Source organism: Phyllostomus hastatus, unplaced genomic scaffold (genome assembly GCF_019186645.2).
Source record: "Phyllostomus hastatus isolate PE091 unplaced genomic scaffold, TTU_PhHast_1.1 phas_scaffold_555, whole genome shotgun sequence".
Classification (NCBI taxonomy): domain Eukaryota; kingdom Metazoa; phylum Chordata; class Mammalia; order Chiroptera; family Phyllostomidae; genus Phyllostomus; species Phyllostomus hastatus.
In genome coordinates, this window is record NW_025334036.1 from 13107341 (window position 1) to 13130023 (window position 22683).

At 54.9% G+C, this 22683-nt stretch overlaps 1 protein-coding gene across 1 annotated transcript in view; it reads right to left on the bottom strand.

Moving 5' to 3' along the window:
* The window catches only part of ATP10A (ATPase phospholipid transporting 10A (putative)), a 101580-nt gene extending 94752 nt beyond the window's left edge, over positions 1 to 6828 (bottom strand). Inside the window, 1 exon segment of the mRNA XM_045825045.1 lies at positions 6251 to 6828. Coding sequence (XP_045681001.1) covers positions 6251 to 6693 — 443 coding nt within the window. The 5' untranslated portion in view covers positions 6694 to 6828.
* Positions 6829 to 22683: the final 15855 nt, after the last annotated feature.

Consider the following 22683-nt stretch of genomic DNA (forward strand, 5'->3'; position numbering starts at 1 on the left):
ATCGCTAAAAAAACAAACAAACAAACCAGAAAAACAGATGGGATCTGTGGTTACCACAGGTAGGCGGGTCAGGGAACTAGATATCAATGGTCAAAAGGGACAAACTTCTGGCTACAAGATAAATAAGACCTGGGGCCCCAGCTGGTGTGGCTCAGCAGACTGAGCACCAGCCTGTGAACCTATGGGTCACCGGTTCGATTCCCAGTCAGGGCACATGCCTGGGTTGCAGGCCAGGTCCCCAGTAGGGGGCACGTGAGAGGCAACCACACACTGATGTCTCTCTCCCTCTCTGTCTCCCACCTTTCCCCTCTCTCTAAGAATAAATAAATAAAATCGTTTAAAAAAAGATAAGTCAGTCCTGGGAGCATCCTGCACAACACAGCAACCAGAGCGAACACTGCTATGCGGTATTTGCTTATGGTTAGAGGAAAATAAACCCTAACAGTTCTCATCACAAGGAAATAACTTTTTCTTGTATCTAAAGGCACAAGGGAAATGAAGACATCTTTTGAGATGAACACAATTTTAAATGTTTTAATTCAAAAATAAAGCCTTGTGCTCTTGGTGGGCATGGGAGTGGGGGTGGGGTGGTGGGGGGTGACCAGCAGAAGAAAAATTAGGAAGGTGGGGTCAGAGCAGGACACCGCCGGGTCAAGTCCCGCACTGCCGGCTCCTGACAGGCAGGCGGGGGGTGGGGAAACCTCTGATTCCTCATCTGTGAAATGGGGATGTGAGAATGAAAAGGCTGTTGGGGAGTTAAGACAGAACGGCACATGTACAATGCTGGGCTCACACTGGCAATAAAAACAACAGCCCGGCCCTGGCCGCGGGACTCCGTTGGTTGGAGCATCGTCCTGTGCACCAAAAGGTTGCAGGTTCAATTCCCAGTTGTGGTGCATACTAAGGGTTGTGGGTTTGATGCCCAGTCAGGGCATGTACAGGAGGCAACCCATTGGTGTTTCCCTCTCACTTCAATGTTCATCTCTCTCTCTCCCTCCCTTCCTCTCTGTCTAAAATCAATAAACATATCGTTGGGTGAGGATTAAAAACAAAGAAACCAAAAAAAAAAAAAGAAAAAGAAAAAGAAAAGAAAAGCCAGCCCTATGCCTACCTTCAAAGGGCAACCAAATGTTTAGAAAAAAAAAAAAGATTCTTTTGCGACAGCTGGACCCCATGCGCCAAGTCACACAGGTCATATGACAAGTATCAAAAACCATTTATTTCCAAAAACCACATGAATGGCAATGCCTCGGGCCTGGCACACCCGAGGACCTATCTGGTTCTGGCGTGTCCCTGTGTCCTGGGTCTTGTCCCGATGTCTGCGTGTGCAAGTCCCTTACTCCCAGTGACACAGAGACGCCGAGGCTCCCTCGGGAAGGTGAGCTGCCACTGGCCCGAGAGAGACGGGGCTCCCCAGCAAAGGCAGGACACGTGCGAGGGGACACCAGAGACAGGAACAGACCTCAAAAGGGGAACTTTGGCCCTGGTGGGTGTAGCTCAGTGGATTGAGCGCGGGCCTGCGAACCAGAGTCGCCAGTTCAATTCCCAGTCAGGGCACATGCCTGGGTTGCAGGCCAGGTCCCCAGTAGGGGGCGCTTGAGAGGCAACCACACATTGATGTTTCTCTCCCTCTCCTCTCTTTCTCCTTCCCTTCCCCTCTCTCTAAAAATAAATAAATAAAATCTTGAAAATTTTTTTTTAAAAAAGGGGAACTTTGTTGGATGTCATTTCAGGCTCTTCTGGGAATAAAAGAAAAAAGGGGAAAAAAAAACCCATGAAGCTCAGTGCAGCAGGTTGGAGCTATAACCCTGGGGAGCCTGGGAAACAAACTGAGAATGGCAGGAAGGGGCAGGGACGAGAAGGACAGTCACTCCGAGATAAGCAGGACAGCGACCCCAGACGGCCTGTTTTCCCCAAAGGTGACGGAAAGGCACCAGATGCCACACTCGAATCCAAATCCGGAGCCCAGAAGGTCAAGGGCAAAGTCACCTCGGGTTGTTTCACACATAAACACTACTGTCCCCACACTCTGGGGGCACTGACAGAAAGGTGTCGACACCAAGCTCCTGAAGCCAAAGGGAAAACATTACACAGCGACGCAGGCGGGGCTTGAGGCAGAGGGAGGGGACCTGCGGGACAAGGGTGCTGCCCCTCCTGGGGCCACAGGATCCAGGCCAGGAGGGGCGTGTGGACCTGGGCCCAGCACTCACTTAACAAGTTAGGAAACTGCGGCAGGGGCTTGTGCTGGCTCCCCACGGGGCAGGCCCGGGCCCTTCCAAGGGGCTGCCTGCCTCTGGGCGCGGAGGCAGGTTTGGTGGTGTGCGGTTCCCGCTCGCCCCTGAGGTTCAAGAGGTGCAAGACGGTGCTTTCCATGACGCACGCCCCCTGACTCCTCGTCAATGTCCTCACGACGTCCTCCTCCGGTGACGGCCCCCCCTTCCGCCACCGGAATCCCCCCTGCTCCTGTCCCTCTCCTCTTCCAGCCCCATCGGCCTTGGGCCCTCGGTCACTCGCTGCCCATCCGCCCTGCTGGCCTGGTCCCTCCTCCCCCACAGTACTGGAGGCTGCCGCCCATCAGCCAAGGGAGGTCCCAGCCCTCCACAACAGAAACCTGAGCCCTGTCACCCTCGACCCCCTGCCTGGGAGCATCAGGTGGGGGGATCGGACTCAGACACCTCCTTTCTTTCCACCTGTGGCCCGCAGGGACGTGGCTTCTCCCACCAGCCTTTCCCAGCAGGTCCACGTGACCAAAAAGGGCTTCTTGGGCTGTCCCACTAGCTGCACCACGGCCAAGGGACACCCAGACTGACCTTCCCACCAGGTGGGGGACCCAGGCAGGACCCGACCCCCTAGGGTCACCCACGGCGCTCTCTCACGCACTGGGCAGGGCTCGAAGAACTGCCCTAAACACAGGGCGTGGACATAGAAGACGGCTTCTCGAACCCCCGTGTGCGAATGAAGCTGCGATGTAGACACCAGCTCCTGTCGTCGTCCAGGGCTCAGCGGGGGGCCAGAGGGGGGCCTGGGGGCTGCCTTTCTAACCAGCTGGATGGGGGGTTCCCGCGGAGAGGGGACCCAAGGCCCACGCCGACCAGAAACGCCACCCCGGTCTGCAGTGGCTGCCTGCAGTGGCTCCACCGAGCAGAGACAGTGTCAGCCCCGCCCGATGAAAGGGCGCTCTCACCTGCCTGTCCCCACGCTTTGGCAGAACAGCCCTTTGCACTGCATACCCACCAGGGCAATGACACGACACAGAATAGATGCTGACTGTTTGCGACCGGACTTCCCTCGGTCTCTGTGGGAAGGGCACTGAAGGCACGCTGGCCTGACCCAGAACGAGTCTGTTCCCGAGTTTCCCAGGCCGGTCCCCTTGCTGACTCCCCCAGACCCGAGGCTTCCAGCCGGCACCTCGACCCCGCACGGGCGGGTTGTGACCTGGTTACAGCCTCGGGGTGCACGGAACCTGTCGTGCGCCCCACCCTGCGGTGTCTCCCCTGCAGCTTCTGCCCTTCCGGCCCGTCATCTGCCCACATCCTCCCTGGTCCTCCGCCTCACGCCCTGGTCTGCAAGGGCTCTCCTCCCTGCACCCTGCAGCCCGGGGCTGGCCAGGGCTCCCCGTGGACACGCCCCACATTGCAGTCGGTTCCCAAGGTAAGCTCCTTGACACACCCAGCTTCCTCATTTCCGTCTCCATGGCCTGGCGGGGCCCTGGCTCCATGACGACCAGGTCAGAGCACCGGTGTGAGCCACCAGGAAGGGCCTGGGAGGCAGCTACACGCAGCCTGGCCTGCCACAGGTACACAAGTCACTCGCTGTCCCCAGAGGACAAGAGGGAGGGCTCGGACACCGTCACTCCTAGAGCCCAGCCCTGAACACGCCATGGACGCCAGACTTTCCGGGCCTGGAGGAGTTGGACTTGGCTTCTGGGAAGGGACGACCGGTCCCCAGACGGTCCCTCTCTCCCCGCTGTCACCCAGGCAGACATGCCCATGGGCCCAGCCCAGGGAGAAGGCCGTCTCTCCCTGGGAAAGCATCCAAGGAATTTGACTCGGGCATTGGGAGGTGTCGGGGAGCTCCTGAAAGCACCCGTAGTCCTGAACACCCGCCCCGAGGGCTGTCCGGATCCTGCGAGAATCCAGGTCGGGTCAGGGGGGAAGGAGAGACACTGGGCAGGTGTGGCCCCGAGGGAAGACTGCCGAGGTCACGGCATCGAGACGGCTGCTCTGGGTCCCCGTCCTCGGGTTCCCCACCGGCGTGTGGGGCAGGGGGACGGCTGCTCTGAGGGTCACACTGACTCGAAAGCGCTTTGTCAACCGACAGAAAACGAAGCGTATGTCCTGAGGCCCCAGGCCTTGTCAAAAGGAGGTCACGGGAGCAGCGGGCTGGGTGACAACAGAAAGTGGTACTCGTGTGAAGGCTGAAACCTGGGTGCAGAAGGCAGCCACCCGGCTGCCAGGAGTCCTCACCCCGGGGCCACTGAGGACGCGTGTGTCCTCAGGCGCGCCCCTCCTCCCCCCTCCCCCGTCTCAGCTGCATGCTTCTGGTGCCCCGGAGCCAGGAAACCCCACAGCCCTGGGCAGCCACGTCACATCTGCTGACTGGCGGGCACTCCAACTGGAAGCCGGGCGGCGCGACTCCAGGCGGGAGCCGCCTGAGAAGCAGCACCCGGGTGTGCATCAAAGATTCCGATTCCTGGGCCCCTGAAGAGCCAGGTCAGAAACCTTGGGGACGGAGCCTAACCCTTGTTCGTCGTTAGAAGCCTCTTGAGTGAGTCTTGGAGAAATTTGAGAAGCTCCAGCGAGGGAGTATCGGAAAAGCTGCCCGGCTGGGAAGACCTGGTTCAAATTCCAGCTCTGCTGCTCAGCAGCTGTGTGGCCTTGGGCAGGTCACTGGACGTCTCTGAGCATCTGTTTATAAAGCCCGCGTGGCATAGCTAGGAGGGTTGGAGATACTCAAAGGCAAGAAGAGGCATTCATGGTCTTCATTTCTGGTCGGGGGTGTCCAACCCGAGGCCCGTGGGCCGCATGCAGCCCAGGATGGCTGTGAACTCGGCCCAACGCAAAATCGTAAATTTACTTAAAACACGATGAAACTTTGTTTGTGATTACGTGTTGCTGGGTATTGAATGTGGGGCCCAAGACTACTCTTCTTCTTCCAGTGTGGCCCAGAGATGCCAAAAGGTCAGATGCCCCTGAAAGTTATCCTAGGAGGCATGAACAACTGGGACCCCCATCTTTTGGGTGGGGGGTACAGTCTGACACTGAGAACGTTAAGGATCCTCCTGCAGCCCCTTCACACGACACAGAGGTGGACGAAACTCACGTCCTCCGCCTTGGAGGCTCCTATCAGCCCCCACACCAGCACTCTGGCCGGGTCAATGGGAGGGAGACTCTGACTGAGCTTTGCACCCAGGCCAAGACCACACCCTTCCCCGAGGGGCGTGGCCTGCAGGTGGGCTCCTGAGTGAACCTGCAGCCAAGTGTCTCCCTTCAGGTGGGACTAAAGGAAAAAGGGACACTGGGCCTCCTGGACAGGCCTCTGGGTCCTGGGAGGTGCGGGGAGAGAGGAGGGATAATGCCCCCTGGTACTAACCGCAGGCACGATGCCACGCCAACCCCCTGGGGCCTCAGTCTTTCCATCTGGAAAAGGGTTAACTCGAAGAGGATGAAGCAGCCAACTCTGGGCCCACAGCTCACGTCGGGGTGTAGACGCTGCTGTGATGACCCCTGCCCTTTACCCCGAGTGTGTCCCAAAGCAGAACTTGGTGGCAGTGTCACTCTGTTGGCCCGAAACGAGATGCCACCTAAGACTGAGGTTCGCATTCCTGCGTTGGTGGTTAAAGTTATTAAACGTCCTGGCCCGCGGAGTGGAGCCAAAGAGAGGCAGGGACTAGCAGGCCAGGGCGCCTGACAATGCGTTTCCCTCTTTTTTACTTATAAGGGGGGAACAGCCGAGGTTGAGGACGCCTAGCTGCCCTGGATTACAGCCCTGGGGTCATTCTGGCTCAGAGGCGAGGTCTGAGTGGCAATCTGGCCAGGGGACCCCCTGCGCCCCAGCATCTAAACTTTCCTGCTCTCCGTCCCTGGGCGCACAGGGGCCCTCCCGCGGCACAACGTTCTCTCGGGCCCTCCGGCCCCTCGAGGCCGGACACTCTGTCCGGAGTCCAGCCACTCTCCTGGTCACCCCCACCCGGTGCCCAGCACCAAATGCCGGGAGCGCCCGGGGCCCCCCGCCCGGCCCGCCGGCTCACCTGCTGAAGACCAGGCAGCCCAGGTGGTTGATCTCGTGGTCGGAGCGGTGGCGGCTGTAGTCCTCCCACAGGTCCTTGAAGGCCGTGACCGCCAGGATGAAGAGCACCGGCGCCAGCGCCAGGCCGGGCTGGAAGGCGTTCACCGCCGGCACGAAGTTGAGCAGCGCGATGAAGACGAAGTACACGTTGGCCAGGCGGTGGAACTGCTCGAACAGGTTCTTGGGCAGGAAGGACAGCAGCGTGTACTTGGTGGTCTTGAGCCGGTTGTCCGCCAGGTGCCGCGCGCTCTTGGCCGCGCCCGCCGCGGGGTCCTCGGCGCCCGGGGGCCGCAGCAGGTTGGAGCGCACCGTGCGCGTCCTGCCCTCCCGGCGCCGCCGCCGCCGCCTCCTCCGCCTGCCCGGGGGCGCGGGCTCCTCGGCCGCCGCCGCCGGCTCCCGCTCCATGGCCGCGCGTCGCCGCGCCCCTCTCCTCCGCCGCTCGCGCCCGCCCGCGCCAGCCTCCTAGGTGATCATCGCCCGGGGCCGGGGCGCGGCGGCGCGGGCTCCCTGCCTGCAGGAGGCACGACGGTCAGCGCGAGCCCCGCCCGGCCCGCGGCCGCCCAGGCCCCTTACGCGCACTCTCCCGCCCCGCCCCGCCCCGCCCCGCCCCGCAAGGCGCGGGAAGCACAAAGAGCCGGGCAGCAAACTTGAGAGCCGCTCAGTTCCGTTTCCCAGAAGCAGCGGAGCGCGCCAACGTGGCGGCGCGCGGACCCCGGCCGGAAAGGGGGCGCTGTGGAGGGTCGGAGACCAGGCTCCTCCGGGGCAGCCGGCTTCCCGCACGGGCGCGGGCTGGGGTCCCCGGGTTAAAAGCCCCTTCCTGGAATCAGCCAGAAGCGGAATCCGAATGACTCATGCATACCTTCTCTACCCAGGACATCTGCTCTGGGGACACCCCTCGCGGGCGCCGTGCCCCCCTTTCCTCTACTCCCCTCCCTGCCCCTGCCCCGCCTCCGCCTACTTGAAGACTCGCTTCTTGGGTGAACTAGACTTTTTCCTTCCCATAAGCACGCTGCCTGCCTTCTCCAAATAGGACTTAAAAAAAAAAATCGAAGGGAGGAGTGTGGCGCTGTGGCAAAGGAGCCTCTCTTCCTCTCGGGTAAACTCTGAGGGACAGAATAGCCCTTGTGTGCTGTGGTTCTGAGGGGCACTCCGGGACCAGGACAGGGACAGGGCATTGAGGGTGCAAGTTGGGAAGAGAGGAGGGACCAGGAGAGTGTCTCAGACGTGAGCAAAGTATTAGTCGAGGCAAAGGACCCCCCTCACTAGCCACGGGCAACCAGAGAAGGAGAGTGTGTGGAGAATGGGCTGGCATGGCAGAAGGGGCGAGGGAGCCCCGTGTCCACAGTAACAACCCCCAGATGTGCCACAGCTCTGAGGTCTGGGCCCCCACTGCAGAAGTACAGACATGAGCCCTGGCCGGTCGCTCAGTTGGTTAGAGCATTGTCCAGATTCCCAAGGTTTAGGGTTCGAACCTGGGCCAGGGCACATCCAAGCAGCAACCAATGAATGCATTAATAAGGATTTCTTGCCCTAGAGACCATGGCTGGGGATTTCGGTGAAAGCCACAAATTGGGGTACCATCTGTCTGGATTGGGGGAGTGGCCAGCCTCCTCCTCCGCCAGGCCAGCCCCTCATTTCTCCTCCCACAGGGGGACCCCCTATCATCTCAGCAGCCCCACAGCCTCTGCGGGCCTGGATTCCCCCCCAGGGTGCCTGCTGATAAGTCACCTTTCTAACTTGGCTGAAACCACTGGCCTCTTCAAGGTGGCCCTCTCTCGGGATGGCCCTCACCTCCCGCACCCTGTCTCCCACCCACCCGGCGGCCATGCCAGGGTCTCCCATCCCTACAGGGAGCCTTGCCACGGGCCTCGGTGTTTACAAGAATCCAGCATCAGGAGGGGAGAGTGTCCGTTACTAAGACAGTGACCCGCGCCCCGGGTCCAGCTTCCCCGACCCCTGCTGTTCCTGGAGTTATGACATCGGTGTGCAGAGGCCCAGATCGGAGGGAGGTTTGGCCCAAGTCCCTGCCTTTCCAGGGAAGGGAATCAGATCTCACAGCGGACCCTCGGCCTCCCAGACTGAGGACACAGCGCGTGGAGGGCCACAGCTTCCCTGGTCTCTCTGGCAAAGGCCACACACATGCACACAGGTTTCGCTCCATCATCAACCCGCTGCGGAGGCCTGGGGCCGGCAGGCGCCTGGGTCCCTGCGGCTGCCCCCAGGGTGCCCCGGGGCCCCTGGATGCTTCTCCCTGCCTCCTAGCCTCCTCGCTTCAACCAGCCTGCACGCTGCCCGCGAGGCTATGGGACCCTTTCCTGTTCTTACCCGGGAGCCCCCGCACACGCGTCCCCCGTTGCTTACAAAGTCGAAGGCTGGCTCCGCAGAGGTCCCTGGAGGCCCTCAGGGGACTGGCACCAACTGGGCGTTTTCACTCCGCCCCCCACCACGCCCAGCCCAGCCCCAGGGCGAGAGGTCTCCTTACCCCCCTCAGAACAGGCCTTGTTCTCGCCCCTCCGCGTTCCGCTCCGAGGTTCCGAGGTTCCGAGGGTCACACTGCCTCCCAGGCCTGGAACCTGCCACCTGGCGCTCCACCAGCCCCAGCCCCATTCCCCGCTGCGGCCTGGCTCAGCCCGCCTTCCCACAGGCAGGTTCCCACACTGCACGACCTGCTGACCTGTGCAGAAGGACTTCTGCTCTGACCAACCAGCTGTGGGAGGGGCACTCCTTAGATTGCTCCACGGGGGACTGAGCTTGGGTGCTTCCTGCCAGCTGAACTTGAATGCTCTTGACCTGTCCTGGCTGGGGCAGGCCGGGGAGGACGGACTCTGGGCTCTCCCTCTGCACCATGGGGCCCTAAGGAGGTCCCACCATGGGGCCCTGGCCAAGTCATTTTCACACGGAAGTATTTATTCGTCACTTCCTGTGTGCCTGGCATGCGATAGGCCCTGGGGACATGCGGAGGACCCTTCGAGACAATGTGGATCTAACATTCTGGCAGGAAGACGCTGTGTGGTGTCATGATTCCGGGTAAGAAGTACACATTGGATCCTCAGGCACCTAAGGGTGGGGGCTGGTTGCCAGGGGAACCAACCAGGGGATTAGAGGTTTAGAATGTTTAGTCCCACCCCCTGACCTCCTGGGAGAGGAGGAGGTGCCGTGGGTTGGATCAATCACCAAAGACTGTGATGTAATCGATGATGCCCGTGCAATGGGGTTTGAAGAGCTTCCACAGGGAGAGCTGTGGACTCGGGGCGGGCTCGGGAGCCCCTGGCCCGTCTCCTCCTATGTGGCCCCTCGGCGTCTCTCCCACGTGGCTGCTCCTGAGTGGCAGCCTTCTGCAATGAACTGTAGTAGGTGAAACATCTCTGAGTCCCATGAGTCACTCCAGGAAATTACTGGGACCCAAGGAGGGGGACTTGGGATCCTCCAATGATATCCCCCTTGTTCAGAAGCACTGCTGAGGACCTGAGGTGGCCCCTGAAGTGGGGGCCGGCTTGCCGGACGGAGCCCTTGACCTCTGCCCACTCCGGGTCCTGTCCAGGTGGAGCGGGGCTGCAGGCGGCCGGGCTGGTGATGGAGAAGTGCATGGTGAGGGGAAGCCATGCCCTCGCCACCGCACTCACTGCAGTCAGTGTCCCGTGACACAGGCAGTACCGAGCAAGGCAGGCCGGGACCCAACCACATAGTCCCTGCTCTCAGGGCCACACGTCCTCCCGGAGGAATTCCAACCAGGGGGGTCACAGGGCACAGGGGTCTGGGCGGCGTCGCTGGGCTGTCAGAAGGACCCCCAGGCAGCCTTGAGCAGAGGTCTAAGGGAGCATGCTGCACAGGCAACTTGGGGGGGACCGTGGGTGTCGGGCCCAGGCAGCGGGAAGCAGAGACGGAGCCTGCAGGGACTTGGGTTTAGCTTTTAGCTGCGGGACAAGGACGGCCTTGGAGCCGTGGGCCTGGCCCACGGGCTGCTGCCTGACCAGCAGGCAGGGAGGCAGGAAGAGGCCGCAGCAGTGGTCCCGGGGAGGGGGCATGGTGGCTCAGGCCACTGTGGCCAGGGTGCAGGTGGGGGGCCATGGGCCATTCAAGAAACCAAGCCAAGGACAGCCAGGAAGCTGCAAATTGGAGTCAGTTGCTGAGGCAGAGGCAAGGGCTGGGGCAGGGGGCGGGGGCAGGCAGGCTGGGAGTCTGGGAGCCGAGTCTGTGCTCAGAGAGGTGACCCCGCAGAGGGAGGGCCGTCTGGGGTCACGGAGCAGCTCTGGAGGGGTGGAGAAGAGCATGACCAGAATGGGCCCTAGGCAGAGGGGCCAGCGGGCCGGCTGCTGTGGCCTTTGGAAGCAGCTGGCCGGCCTCTGGATTTGGCCCAAATGCAACAGGAAGCCGTGGGTTGCCCGGGGCAGGGCTCGAGATGAGGGTCCGGTTTCCCTCTGAGTGGAAGATGGGTTTGGGACCGTGGGAACGGCCAGGCGATGCACTCAGAGGGGGCTTAGTCCTGGCAGTGACGGACAGCGGAAAACTGGAAGTATTTCCCCGGGTAGACTCAGCAGGCTTGGCCGACAGGGGGAATGTTTGCATGAGAGAAAGAGGTGGTGGACTGAGGGTGACAGTCAAAAGTAGAGGCCCTGGCCAGGTAGCTCCGTGGGTTAGAGCATCATCCAGATACGCCAAGGTTGCGGGTTCGATTCCTGGTCAGGGCACATGCAAGAATCAACCCATGAACGCACACATAAGTGGAACAATCTTTCTCTCTCTCAAATCAATTTTAAAAAGAGTTGAGTTAATCACTTCGGGATGAAGGGGAGCCAAAGAAGCCACTAAGTTGTGCCACTTGGGCAAATTATTGATTATTGTGAATTAAAGGTCCTTGAGAAACAGCCAGAGCCAAAAGGAGGACCCATTGACCCTCCTTTGTCCCTAAGAGAGAGAGATACATCTTCCACGCGAAGGGGACCCTCCCCAGACTGGGAGGGTAGAAGTTGTCCTTTGAGCCAGCATGAAGCTATGTGAAGTTCGAGGTGTCTGTTTGACATCAAGCAAAGTGTCAGTGTGACAAGAGAGGCCAGGCCCAGAGAGAGGCACACTGGGGGGATGTCAGAAGCTACCTGACTCCCAGCTGAGGCCAGTGGAGGGATGAAAAGATCCTTCCTGCAGGTAGAGGGCATGGGAAAGTTACTTTGCAGAGAAAGTAACTCTGGAAGTTAGCTGCGGGACAGAAGTAACTCTGGAAGTTACTTTCTCATGGACGCGTGGAGGCGATTATGTGCTGCTTCCACGTACCAAGAGATCTTGGTACCATGTATCTGTAGAGAGAGGAAGGGAGGAAGAAAGAGAAACATCAGTGTGTGGTTGCCCCTCGCACGCCCCCTACTGGGGACCTGGACTGTAACCCAGGCCCTGACTGGGAATCAAACCAGTAACCCTTGGGTTCACAGGCCTGTGCTCAATCCACTGAGCTACACCAGCCAGGGATAAGAATTAGCTCCTTCGACAGGGTGAAGCTGGCTTAGTAAATACCTGAGGAGTGAGCAGAAAACACATTTTGCAGCGTCTTACCCTGACAGCATTTACCCAACGTTTACAATTGTGATTGCCCTTAATTTATAATTTTTTAAAAAAGTTATTGATTTGAGATAGAGAGATTGAGAAACACTGATTAATTGTTCCACTTAGTGATGCACTCATTGGTTCCTTCTTGTATGTGCTCTGACCGGGGATCGAACCTGTAGCCTTGGCGTATCGGGACAATGCTCTAACCCACTGAGCTACTGGTCAAGAGGTAGTTGTGCCCGGTTTTTCAAAAAAGCATAAGAGATTCTGGAATTTGTCATGTGTCAAACTAGGCCCAGATGCTGTCCATTCATTAACAAGGCTGTGATAGTCATTTAAAAATTATCAGACTACAGAGCTATGAAAAAATCAGGCTAGATTAATTGGCGCATGATCCACTGATCTGAATTCCTGATAATGTCCCAAATCCAAGAAGGGACCAGTTCCAGAGACCGAAGTAAAGATTTCTATTTTAGGATGCCTGCCTGAACACAATCATTCCGTTCTTCTCCAAACTAAATTCCCTTGCACAAGACGAGATATTTTTGTGAAGGATAAACATCTACTCGTGCTCTAAAACTGGGACTGTGTCTCTAGAAGATGAAAGAAATTTCTCGAGAAGACCGAAAGGCATGTCTGAGAGAGGCAGTTGGTAGCAGGTCAGTGAGGAAGCCTAATGAATACAGGGAAATACATTTTATAGTTATGTAGGCTAGGCGCTCTGGGAAAAGATGAGTTCTCCGTGCAGATCTGCCGAGGAAGCCCCAAATCTGAGAGTCGGCCTGGGAGCATGAGCCTTTCTGGGTGAAAAGACAGAGTTTTTTTGTTTGTTTGTTTGTTTTTTTTGGTGGTTTTTTTTGCAGGCATTGAAAAAACAGGGAGGAATGATACATAGCAAAGGGGAGTAGGGTGCTGGAGGATTCTCGGGGAGGGGTAGATGTGAGTGAGAGGCGTGGTCTGGGCGGTGGGTTTACGGGTGTCGGATGCTGTGGCCCCCAGGGACCGCCGTCGCACCCGGGGCAGCGCCCACGCCCACACTGAACGGAGATGCTGCGCATGAGCAACGGGACCCTGGGGAACATCGGGGGGTGACCTCCCAGGCCTGGTCGTGAAACACCGCAGCTCAGCCTCTCTTCCCGGTCACTTGAGCTGCCAGTGCTGTGAGGTCCCTCGGGCATGTGGTTCTCACTGTGTCATCCGTGTGGCAAGGAGTTGAGGCCTCCTGCCCACCGCCAGCCGCCCGGAAGTGGGCCCCTCCGCCCCGGTCACGTATTTCGGGGGGTGCAGCCTTGGTCAGCTCCTGGGTGGACCTTGTGGTCTTAAAGGACCCCAAGCCGGAACCACCAGCGGGGCAGCTCCTGGATTCCTGACCCAGAGAAACTCAGAAGAAATGATGGTTGTCGCTGTTTTAAGCCACCACGTTGGGTAATTTGTTTTGCGGTGATGGATAACTGTTGTTCATGCACGTTATTGTGCTTTATAACTAACATATCTAGCATGAAATGTTTGAATATCAAGTGATACAGTGCACACACAAACAGTACACATTTCACTGCCAAAAAGAGAGGAACATATCTTAATAGATGTCACTTAAAGGTAGATTTCTGGCGGTTTCAGGCAGGCATGTACGACAGGGACAAAAATAAAGAGCCCAGGAACAAATTTCTGTATATATGGAAATTTAGTCTGGGGAAAATGTAAAATTTCACACTGCAGGAAGAAAGAATGGCCTGTTCAATATGTGCCATTGAAAAAACTGATTATTTTAGGATAAAAGTCAAATCCTAATGTCATCCCATAGACTAAATTCTAGGTGGGCTGGTTATTTAAACTTATTTAAAGTTTTAAAAATCACAGAAATTATACTATCTGTTTAATGTTGACGTGGCAAGGTCTTTCTAAACAAGAACAAAACCCAGAAGCCCCAAAAGATAAGATCAACTCCACACATTTCATTAATGTATTAATGTATTCTTGTGCCATGAAACCCTAACCTTCTAATACATTAGAGGTGAATAATAACGTATCAGAGAAAAGATAAGTTTATATTATACAGCTATTTATTTTTATTTTTTTAAAAGATTCTATCTATCCATTCTTAGCGAGAGGGGAAAGAAGGGAGAGAGGGAGAGAAACATCTATGTGTGATTGCCTTTCACACGCCCCCTACTGGGGACCTGGCCCACAATCCAGGCATGTGCTCTGACTGGGAATCAAACTGGCGACCCCTTGGTTGGCAGGCTGGCACTCAATCCACTGAGCCACACCAGCCAGGGCTATACAACTATTTATTTATTTTAAACGAGGTGGAATTGAATGTGCAGGTGAAGAAAGATATTCAATCTCCTACATTATTTCCATTATGAATGAAAAAAGGAAGTGGAAGATGGTGGTAACAGTGTGTGTTATGTCTCATTCGTGAGACACAAACAGCATAGACAGGAGCCATCCCTGCAGTAGTCTGCTGGGCCTGGGGTAACGGAGCAGCAGACCAGAGGCTGACGCAGCACAAAGGCGCTGTCTCCCGTCCTGGGGGACTGCAAGTCTGAGATGCAGCGTCAGCCCGCAAGGCCGGTTCCCTCGGGGGCAGCCAGGGCCTTTGTCCCAGGCCCCGCTCCTCGCTGCAGTGGTTTGCGGAACCTCTTAGATGTCCCTTCTGGGTACGTGTCCGTCCTCATCTTGGAGGGGCATTCTCCCCGGGGCGAGTGTCTGTCTCTACACTGCCCTTTTCGTAAGGACACCAGGTCCCTTGGATTAGGGCCGTCTCCTCTGTGTGACCTCATCGTAACTTAATGGGTCACAGTTTCTGTGGCTATTTCCGAGTAAGGCCACATTCTGAGGTGGGGGTGGGGTGGGGGTCAGGACTTCAACAGATGAATTTGGTGGTGTGGGGTCGGCTGGGTCGGGGGCATGATTCAACCTCTAGCAATCCCTACATGAAGCTATTACTTAAGATTAATTTATTCATTAAGTGATTTATCCAGGAAATGGTCGCTACAGCCAGGCTGTGGGGGGATGGGCCGGGGAGGAAAGAGGGCTCACAGTCTTCACAGAGAGTGACCAAATTTATGTTTGGGAAAATAATATATTATATGATAGATAATAACTGGATTGATTAGTAGATCTAGCTAACAGTGTGCTGTTTTTTCTGGTGAAGGAATTGTTAAGAGAGGAAAGTAATCATCTAATAAGAAAGAAAAATTGCTTTCCAAGAGGGCCAGAGTCCTATTAGGATTTTTCTCTAGGTCAGCCAATCTAGGCAGCAACTATTTCGCAACATGAGTAAATAATTATTAGGCACCTACTATGTGTCACACTGTAATAACCACCACGATCACAAGGATGGGCCCTGGCTGGGTAGTTGAGCTGGTTAGAACGTCACCTTGTACACCAAGGGGTTGCAGGTTTGATTCCCAGTCAATGCACATGCCTGGGTTGCAGGTTCGGTTCCCAATCGGGGTGCATGAGGGAGGCAACTGATCTGTTTCTCTTTCTCCTCTCTCTCTCTCTCTCTCTCTCTCTCTCTCTGGAATCAATAAAAATATTGAAAAAAACTTTTTTAAAGAGTTAGACGGGAAATTCCTCTAGGATGCTAACGTTGTTACCTTGTATTTCCTTCTGAGCTGGGGGGGGGGTGGTGGTGGGAAATAAAGGATTAGGAAGCACAAGGGAAAGGTATTTGGGCAGGAATGGAAATGTTTATTCATTCAGGTGGGAGGACCGAGCTCTGGTCCAAGCCAGCCTTTATAGGAATTAAAAATCTCGGGGTGGTGAAAGTGTGTGGCTGGCATTTTAATATGCCACTGCCCCCGCCCTTTGATTAGCAGCTAACTCCCCTTGCACTTTCTATTTATAAATGCAATCTTGTTTCATGTGATTCATGTGTTTGCAAGATGGCTTTCTAGAGTTGCGTGGGTGGGGTGCAGGTTTGGGCTGTGAAAGGGGCGTGGAACAGTCCCGCTGAAGCTTGCAATGCCCTCTCCCCAGAACAGCGCTGCCAAGGGGCCCAGAAAGACAGTGCTGAAAAGCAAGAGCGAGCACAAGCCACAGCCAGCACGTCTCACGCGGTCGCGTGCAGACAGCCTGGGCCGCTGCCAACGGCAGCGCATGCAGCCAACAGGAGCCTGCAGTACGGCCAGGATCCTAAACTGAAGAGAGAGAAGGGATTGTGATGGCAACAAAATATTTCTCCGTAGAGCAGCCAGGTGCGCATCTCAGACAGCGATGGCTTTCAGGCTCTGGAAACTGTCAGTGGTCCCCACGTTGAGGGCCGTTGTCAGCTCCTGAAGAGGCCTGGGCCACACTCAGAAGTTTGCTTTAATGAAGGAGATCCTTGGGGTGAATAATCAAAAAGTCATCTCCTGAGCTTCCCCCAGGGCTCATTTCAGAGGGAAAGGAGGGGCAGTGCTTAACATTTTATGATTCAAATTTATTTTAAGCAAATACAGAAGTCAAGAGAAGAACATAGACGGCCTTGGTCAGGTAGCTGAGTTGGTTGGAGCGGCATCCCAATACACCAAGGTTGTGGGTTCGATTCCCACTCAGGGCACATACAAAAATCAAGCAGTGAATGCATCAGTAAATGAAACAACAAATCAATGTTTCTCTCACTCTGTCACTTTCTCTATCTAAAAATCAATAAAAAAAATATATAGAAAAACCTGCCAACCGTACCATAACCCCTGCCCAGCGCCTCCTCCTTTCGTACCATGAAATGGTAGGTGAAGTACAGTCAGCCTCCTGCTCTCTCGACACATGGGCTCGGTCTGCTCTTTGCTGCAACAAGGCCCTTTGGCCCACATCTTTGCCCAGTGTTGCAAGCGTGCCTTTAAGCCGGATTCCTAGACACGTGACCGTAGAGTGGAAGAGGGAACACGTCTGCGGTTTGGCTGGACGTGGCCGCCTTTCCCCGGAGGCAGGATCACCTCCAGTGTCTGAGAGCCTCTGCTTCCACAGAGACCATCCAGCACGGTGTTTCCCCACGCCTTTGAGTTTTTGTCCTCCCAGGAAGCCAAAAGCAGTATTGTTGTTTAGCTTTCATTTGTACTACTCCTGTTCCGAGTGAGATTGCTTATCTCTTCCTGTGGTTGAGGGCTGCAGATCCTTTATTCCTCTCAAAGTCATTCTAGATCTTCTCCAGATTTCTATCTGGTCTTTTTTTTTTTTTTCACTGTTTCTAAGTTTTGAATTTTGAGTCATCATTAGGAAGGTTGAGGTTGGGTCATGTCATAGTTGGGGAGGTTTTGTTACTTCCGGTGGGGAAAATATTTACTCTCGTTTTCTTCTAGAATGTAGTTTCAAAATTTCTGTTACATTTGTCGTATAGTCTGATGTAGAGGGTAAAGTGTGGCTTTACTTTTACTTTTTCTAAATCGCCATCTGGTTAACCCCACCGTGTACTCGAGAATTTAAGGCGCTGCCTTTATCGTATACTCGTCTCTGTATACTTGATTCTATTTGAGGACTTTATGTTCTGTTTCCTTGGCTGGCTGTCCTTTCCTGTGTCGACATCACACAATTTGAATTAAGGACATTTTAAAACATGTCTCAGCCCTGGCTGGATAGCTCAGTTGGTTAGAGCATCGTCCCCATATGCCAAGGTTTTAGGTTCGATCCCCGGTCAGGGCACATACAAGAATCCACCACTGAATGCATCAATAAATGGGACAAAAAAATGGGTGTTTCTCTTTAAAAAAACTAATAAGTAGAAATAATTTAAGTGCTTTAATATCTTGTAGGAATATTTTTCTTCCTGACTATGGGGACGTACCTTTTCATAGGGGCATTGCTGTCAGCTTGCTCATTGAGGTCTTCTCTGACTGCGGGATTGTTTTCTGAGGGCAGGTGTCTGCAGTGTCACCGGGGCCACCTGGCACTGAGCCAGTTTGCAGTGACACCAGCTGCCTTTAAGAGTAGTCAGTAACCCAGGAACAACGGGAAGTGCAGGAGTTTCTGTCCTCAGTAAGCTTATAATTTGATGAATAATGGACCCAAATTATACAACCCAAGGAAGGAGCCAGGAGTTACTACAGGGTAGAGACCATTTAATAGGAAGTGCTAGAGCCCAGTAAACTCCCTGGACCCAATACAATGAATTAAATCAAATGAATGGAGGTGAGAAAAGCTTGGTGAGAACCCCAAACTCCAAGAAGGTAATCTTTGGGAATTGGAAACCTTCGATAAGATGGAGGCATTTGTGACTGACCTTGAAGAATTAGTGGATTCACGGTGCCTATGGCCCTGACCGTGAACTGGAACCCAGGCTGGGTGCAGAGGATGAAAACCCACCACTGGAAAATGGAGAAAAGTTGCATCTTATATACTAGGAAATGAAGTCAAAAGGACCACAAAGGACCATTCTTTCAAATAGCACTTGCTCACTGACGGTGCATGGGAATGCAATTGGTTATTGTACATGAGCCTTGCATCCTGCCACCTGGCTATACTCTCTCGTTGTTAACTCTATCGGAATTTCTACAGAGACAATTATGCCATCCACAAACAAAGACCATTTTATCTCTTCTTCCCAAACTGCATGCCTCTTATTTCCTTTTCTTGTCTTATTGCATCAGCTAGGACTTCCAGTAGGGTGTTGGAAAGTGCAGGGAGGTGGGACATCCTTGCCTTGTTCCCCATTGGTGTAGAAAGCTTGTACTTTGTCACCATTAAGGGTCATATCAGATGTAGGTTTTTAAAGATTTAGTTGAGGAAGTTCCCCTCTCTTCCTAGATTACTGATGGTGTTTATCATAAATGACAGATTTTGTCTCATGCTTTTTCTGTATCTATTGGTGCAATCATGTGACTTGTTGGTTTGTTGATTGACATGTGATTTGTTGATTTCTCCTTTTATTTGTGGATGGGTAGATGACATTGATTGATTTTTGAATGTTGAACCAGCCTTGAATACCTGCAATAAATCTGACTTGGTTGTGGTGTATACTTTTTTCTAATCCTCACGTGAGAATACATTTATTGATTTGAGAGAGAGAGAGAGAGACATCGACATGAGATGGAAACATGGATCAGTTGCCTCCCATATGTGCTCTGACTGGGAATCGAACCGACGGCTTTTCACTGCACGGGATGACGCTACAACCCACTGAACCACCCTGTCAGGGCGTGCTGTATAATTTATTTATCCATTGCAGGATTTGAAAGATTGTTGACGCCCCTGTGTCCTTTGTGGGACCATGGCTTCATCCACAGTATGGGCTCATTCAGGGACGTGATCGAGTCGGCAGGACGAGGAGGGGCCATCATAGGGTTTGGAAAATAAAATGGAAAACTCAATTTTCCCTGCGATGACATGGAAATGTGAAATGTGATAACAACAGATATAAATCAGAACCAGTTTCATGTCATTCTAATTTTTTCATGAGCCCACATTTCTCACTTGCACCAGAAGGGAACCATCTCAGTTCTCGGAGTCACTGTTGGAACTTCCTTTACCCCCACTCCCTGCTTCTCTTTCTCCACCATGACCTCGTTTCCCAGAGCAGACCTTTAAACTGACAGAGTTTGGCCAAGGCACGCTGCATCCTTCAGCCCCAGGGCCAGATCAAAGGGAAAGGACCGGATTATGAAGCACCCTCCTCTCCCGCTTGAAAAACTATGCACGGACAATTCAAGTCAAGGCCGTTCCTTGCCTTTGAAATTTATCAAGATGAACTCTGACCCACCTAGCCTGCAATGCCAAATCAGCTTTTGTTTTCCAGTTGCTGACATTCACGTTGGTTCAGAAAGGAACACTTTTGTTTTTTCAATCCGCACCCAAGGACATGCTTGTTGATTTTTTAAAGAGAGGAGGAGGCAGGGAGGCAGGGGTGGGGTGGGGCAGGGTGGGGAGGGGTGGGGAGGGAGAGAGGGAGAGAGAGAGACAGAGAGAGGGAGAGAGGGAGAAACACCAATGTGAGAAACAAACATTGATTGGTTGCCTCCTAGATGGGCCCCGACCAGGGATTGAACCTGCAACTCAGGCATGTGCCCTGACCAGGAACTGAACCCGAAAAGTTTCGGTCCATGGGATGAAACTCCAACCCACTGATCCACCTGGCCTGGGCCAGAAGAGGGGCTTTTTTTTTTTTTTAAGATTTTATTTATTTATTTTTAGAGAGGGAAAGGAGGGGAGGGGAGAGAGAGAGAGACAGACAGACAGACAGACATCAATGTGTGGTTGCTGGGGGCTGTGGCCTGCAACCCAGGCATGTGCCCTGACTGGGAATCGAACCTGCAATGCTTTGGTTCACAGCCCGAGCTCAATCCACTGAGCTATGCCAGCCAGGGCAGAAGAGGGACTTTTAAAAGACCAAGGAACTCCATGGATTCGGGGACACAGGCAAGGGGCCAGCGTGGGCCATGAATTTGGAGGCCACCTTGAGAGATGCGTGAGGCCCGATGGAGCAGTCCGAATATCTGAGGGCCAGCGGGGGCTGTCCCCTAGGGGACTTGGGAAGCAGGCGTGGGTCTCTCAGTGCAAAGGCCGGGTGGCGGCTGAAGGGGGACAGTGGCAGCGAGCCCTCACTTTCGACCCTTTGCTCATAAGCGACGCAGTGTGTGGCTCCAACAACCTGCCGGACCCAGCACCTTTGGGTGGCCTGACTGCAGGCGGGTTCTATCCTCTGCCCCACCCTGGTGCTACGCCCCGCAGGCCTCCCGTCGAAGGAAAAGCTGACGTGTGAGGGGAACTACTAGCGCTTCCAGAGGAAGGAGAGTCCAGAGAGCAGGGGAAACGTCACTGAATGCCAACACCGACTGCCTGTGTGCATGTAACTGCATAAATATTGTGTTTATCACATGCATGGAATGTGTGCGTGTTTAATGCTATTGCAGATGCTCCTGGAGTGATGACGTTGTCATGTCCCAATAACCCCGGCGTAAGTCGAAACTGCATTCAACGCACCAACCCCACTGAACACCACAGCTTGACCTGTGCTCAGAACACTTACCTGAGCTCACAGGTGGGGTGTGACCTTGAGTTTGATCTCGAGTCATGGCCACCTTTCTCCTCTTCTCGCCAGAGGCAGGAGACACAGATGGGCATTTTGTGGACGTGGTGGGATGGGAAACACACACACAGAATCCCAAAACTCGGGCGAAGCCGTTCTCTGTGGTGTATCGGTTGTTTGTGCTCCCAGCGTGCGGCTGATGGCCACAGCTCACTGCCCTGCCCAGCGTCACTCTCGAGACTGTTTCTTACCCAATATCACCCACCAGCCCGGAAGAAGATCAACATTCAAAATTCAACATAAAGTTGCTTCTAGCCTTCTTGCATCTCGCTTTTGCGCCATTGTAAAGTCGAACTATCCTAACGCCAAGCCTTGTAACTCAGACCATTGTAAGTCGAGCTATTGTAAGTCGAGCATTATAAGTTAATACACAAATGATACATTATCGCATATGCTATCACACATTGTAATAATCCATATATTACATACACATACATGTAGTGTGTGTATACACATAACACGGGAAGATACAACTTCCCAGTGGCAGTGACCGCTATGACAAAGGGGCCTCCAAGAGCTCGAATGTGTTCTGGGAGTTAAGAAACATATAAATGAAATAGGAGTGAAAGGGAAAGATGGGGTAATACACTGGGAATGGCTGAATCCCAAGCTGGCACGGCGGAAATCTCCCGGGACTTACAGTGAAGTGACATAAAAGGAAATCCCCTTGAAGCCAGAGTCTGCGGCCAGTGTCACCCCAGTGGGGTGTGGCTGGGGGAGGGGAGGGGGGACGTGACCCTTCACCGAGGCCCCCCCAAACCCTGTGGGTTTTTCCCTTCACCACATGCCCACGCCGCTTAGTAAAGATGACAGATTGGACTCACTCGCTGTCTTGGGGGCGGCCAGGAAGACTGTGTAGGAATATTCTCTGCATCCCTGTTAAGGACAGATGGTGGGAGTCAAATCTCACGTAACGCTGCCCTCTGACCTCCGGGGTCTGCGTTTCTGGACCTGAGCTTCCTGTACCACGTGCGCGTCCCCTGTGTCTCAGGCCTGCCCGTCCTCTGCCCCAGTTGCTGGGGGCTGCGGAGGAGGCTGGAACGTGCCCAGGGCTGGACGCCGGGGTGGAGGGGACGCCTGTGACCCGGCTGGTGCCAAGGCTGAGCACCGCCCTCCTCTGTCCCGCAGGCTGCAGTTCCCACAGCCGGGTGGCGCGGAAGGCTCTGAACCTGGCAGGGGGCGGGCTGGCAGCCACCCCGCCCCCAAGCCCCTGCTGCGATCATGCTGGGTGGGGTTTGGTGGGGTTGGGTGGGCCCCCCCACCACGTCCTCTGGGGTCTGAGCACAGTGTCGCCCTGTGACCCGCAGACCAGCTCCTTCCTCTGTCGAGCGTTGGTACCTGAAGGCCACACAACGCCAGAGCTTTCTCGACGCCCCGACACCTGTTTGGTTACCCTGGTTTCCAAGCGGCCACGAATGCACTGCCCTCCGAGGTCCGAGAGAGAAAGAAGGGTTTCCGGGTCAGCACCCTCCCCAGTAGGTGCTGGCGCAATCCCCTCATGGGGGTGTGGAGGGCAGGGTTGTACATGGTCCCTGAGTCCCCTGGCCCTGTGCACCAGCTGCATATAACCCCTTCCCCTTGATGGACCCCTGCCTGGGCAACTAAGGGATAATGTGCATGTCACCAAGGTCCCTCATCAAAGGGGGTGGGCCCGACCTGAGCAGGTGAGTCTACAGACCAGCAAGGATGCAGCAGCAGACAGCATCCGGCTGGCCGTGAAGAGCTGGGCGGCATGTTCAGATTGGAGGGGTCCAAGTGGCCAGGGCCGAGTGCCCTCTGGCAGCTGAGTGACGCCCTGCAAGACCACATAGACTTCAGCCTCACACCCGCAGGGAGCTGGGTTCTGCCGG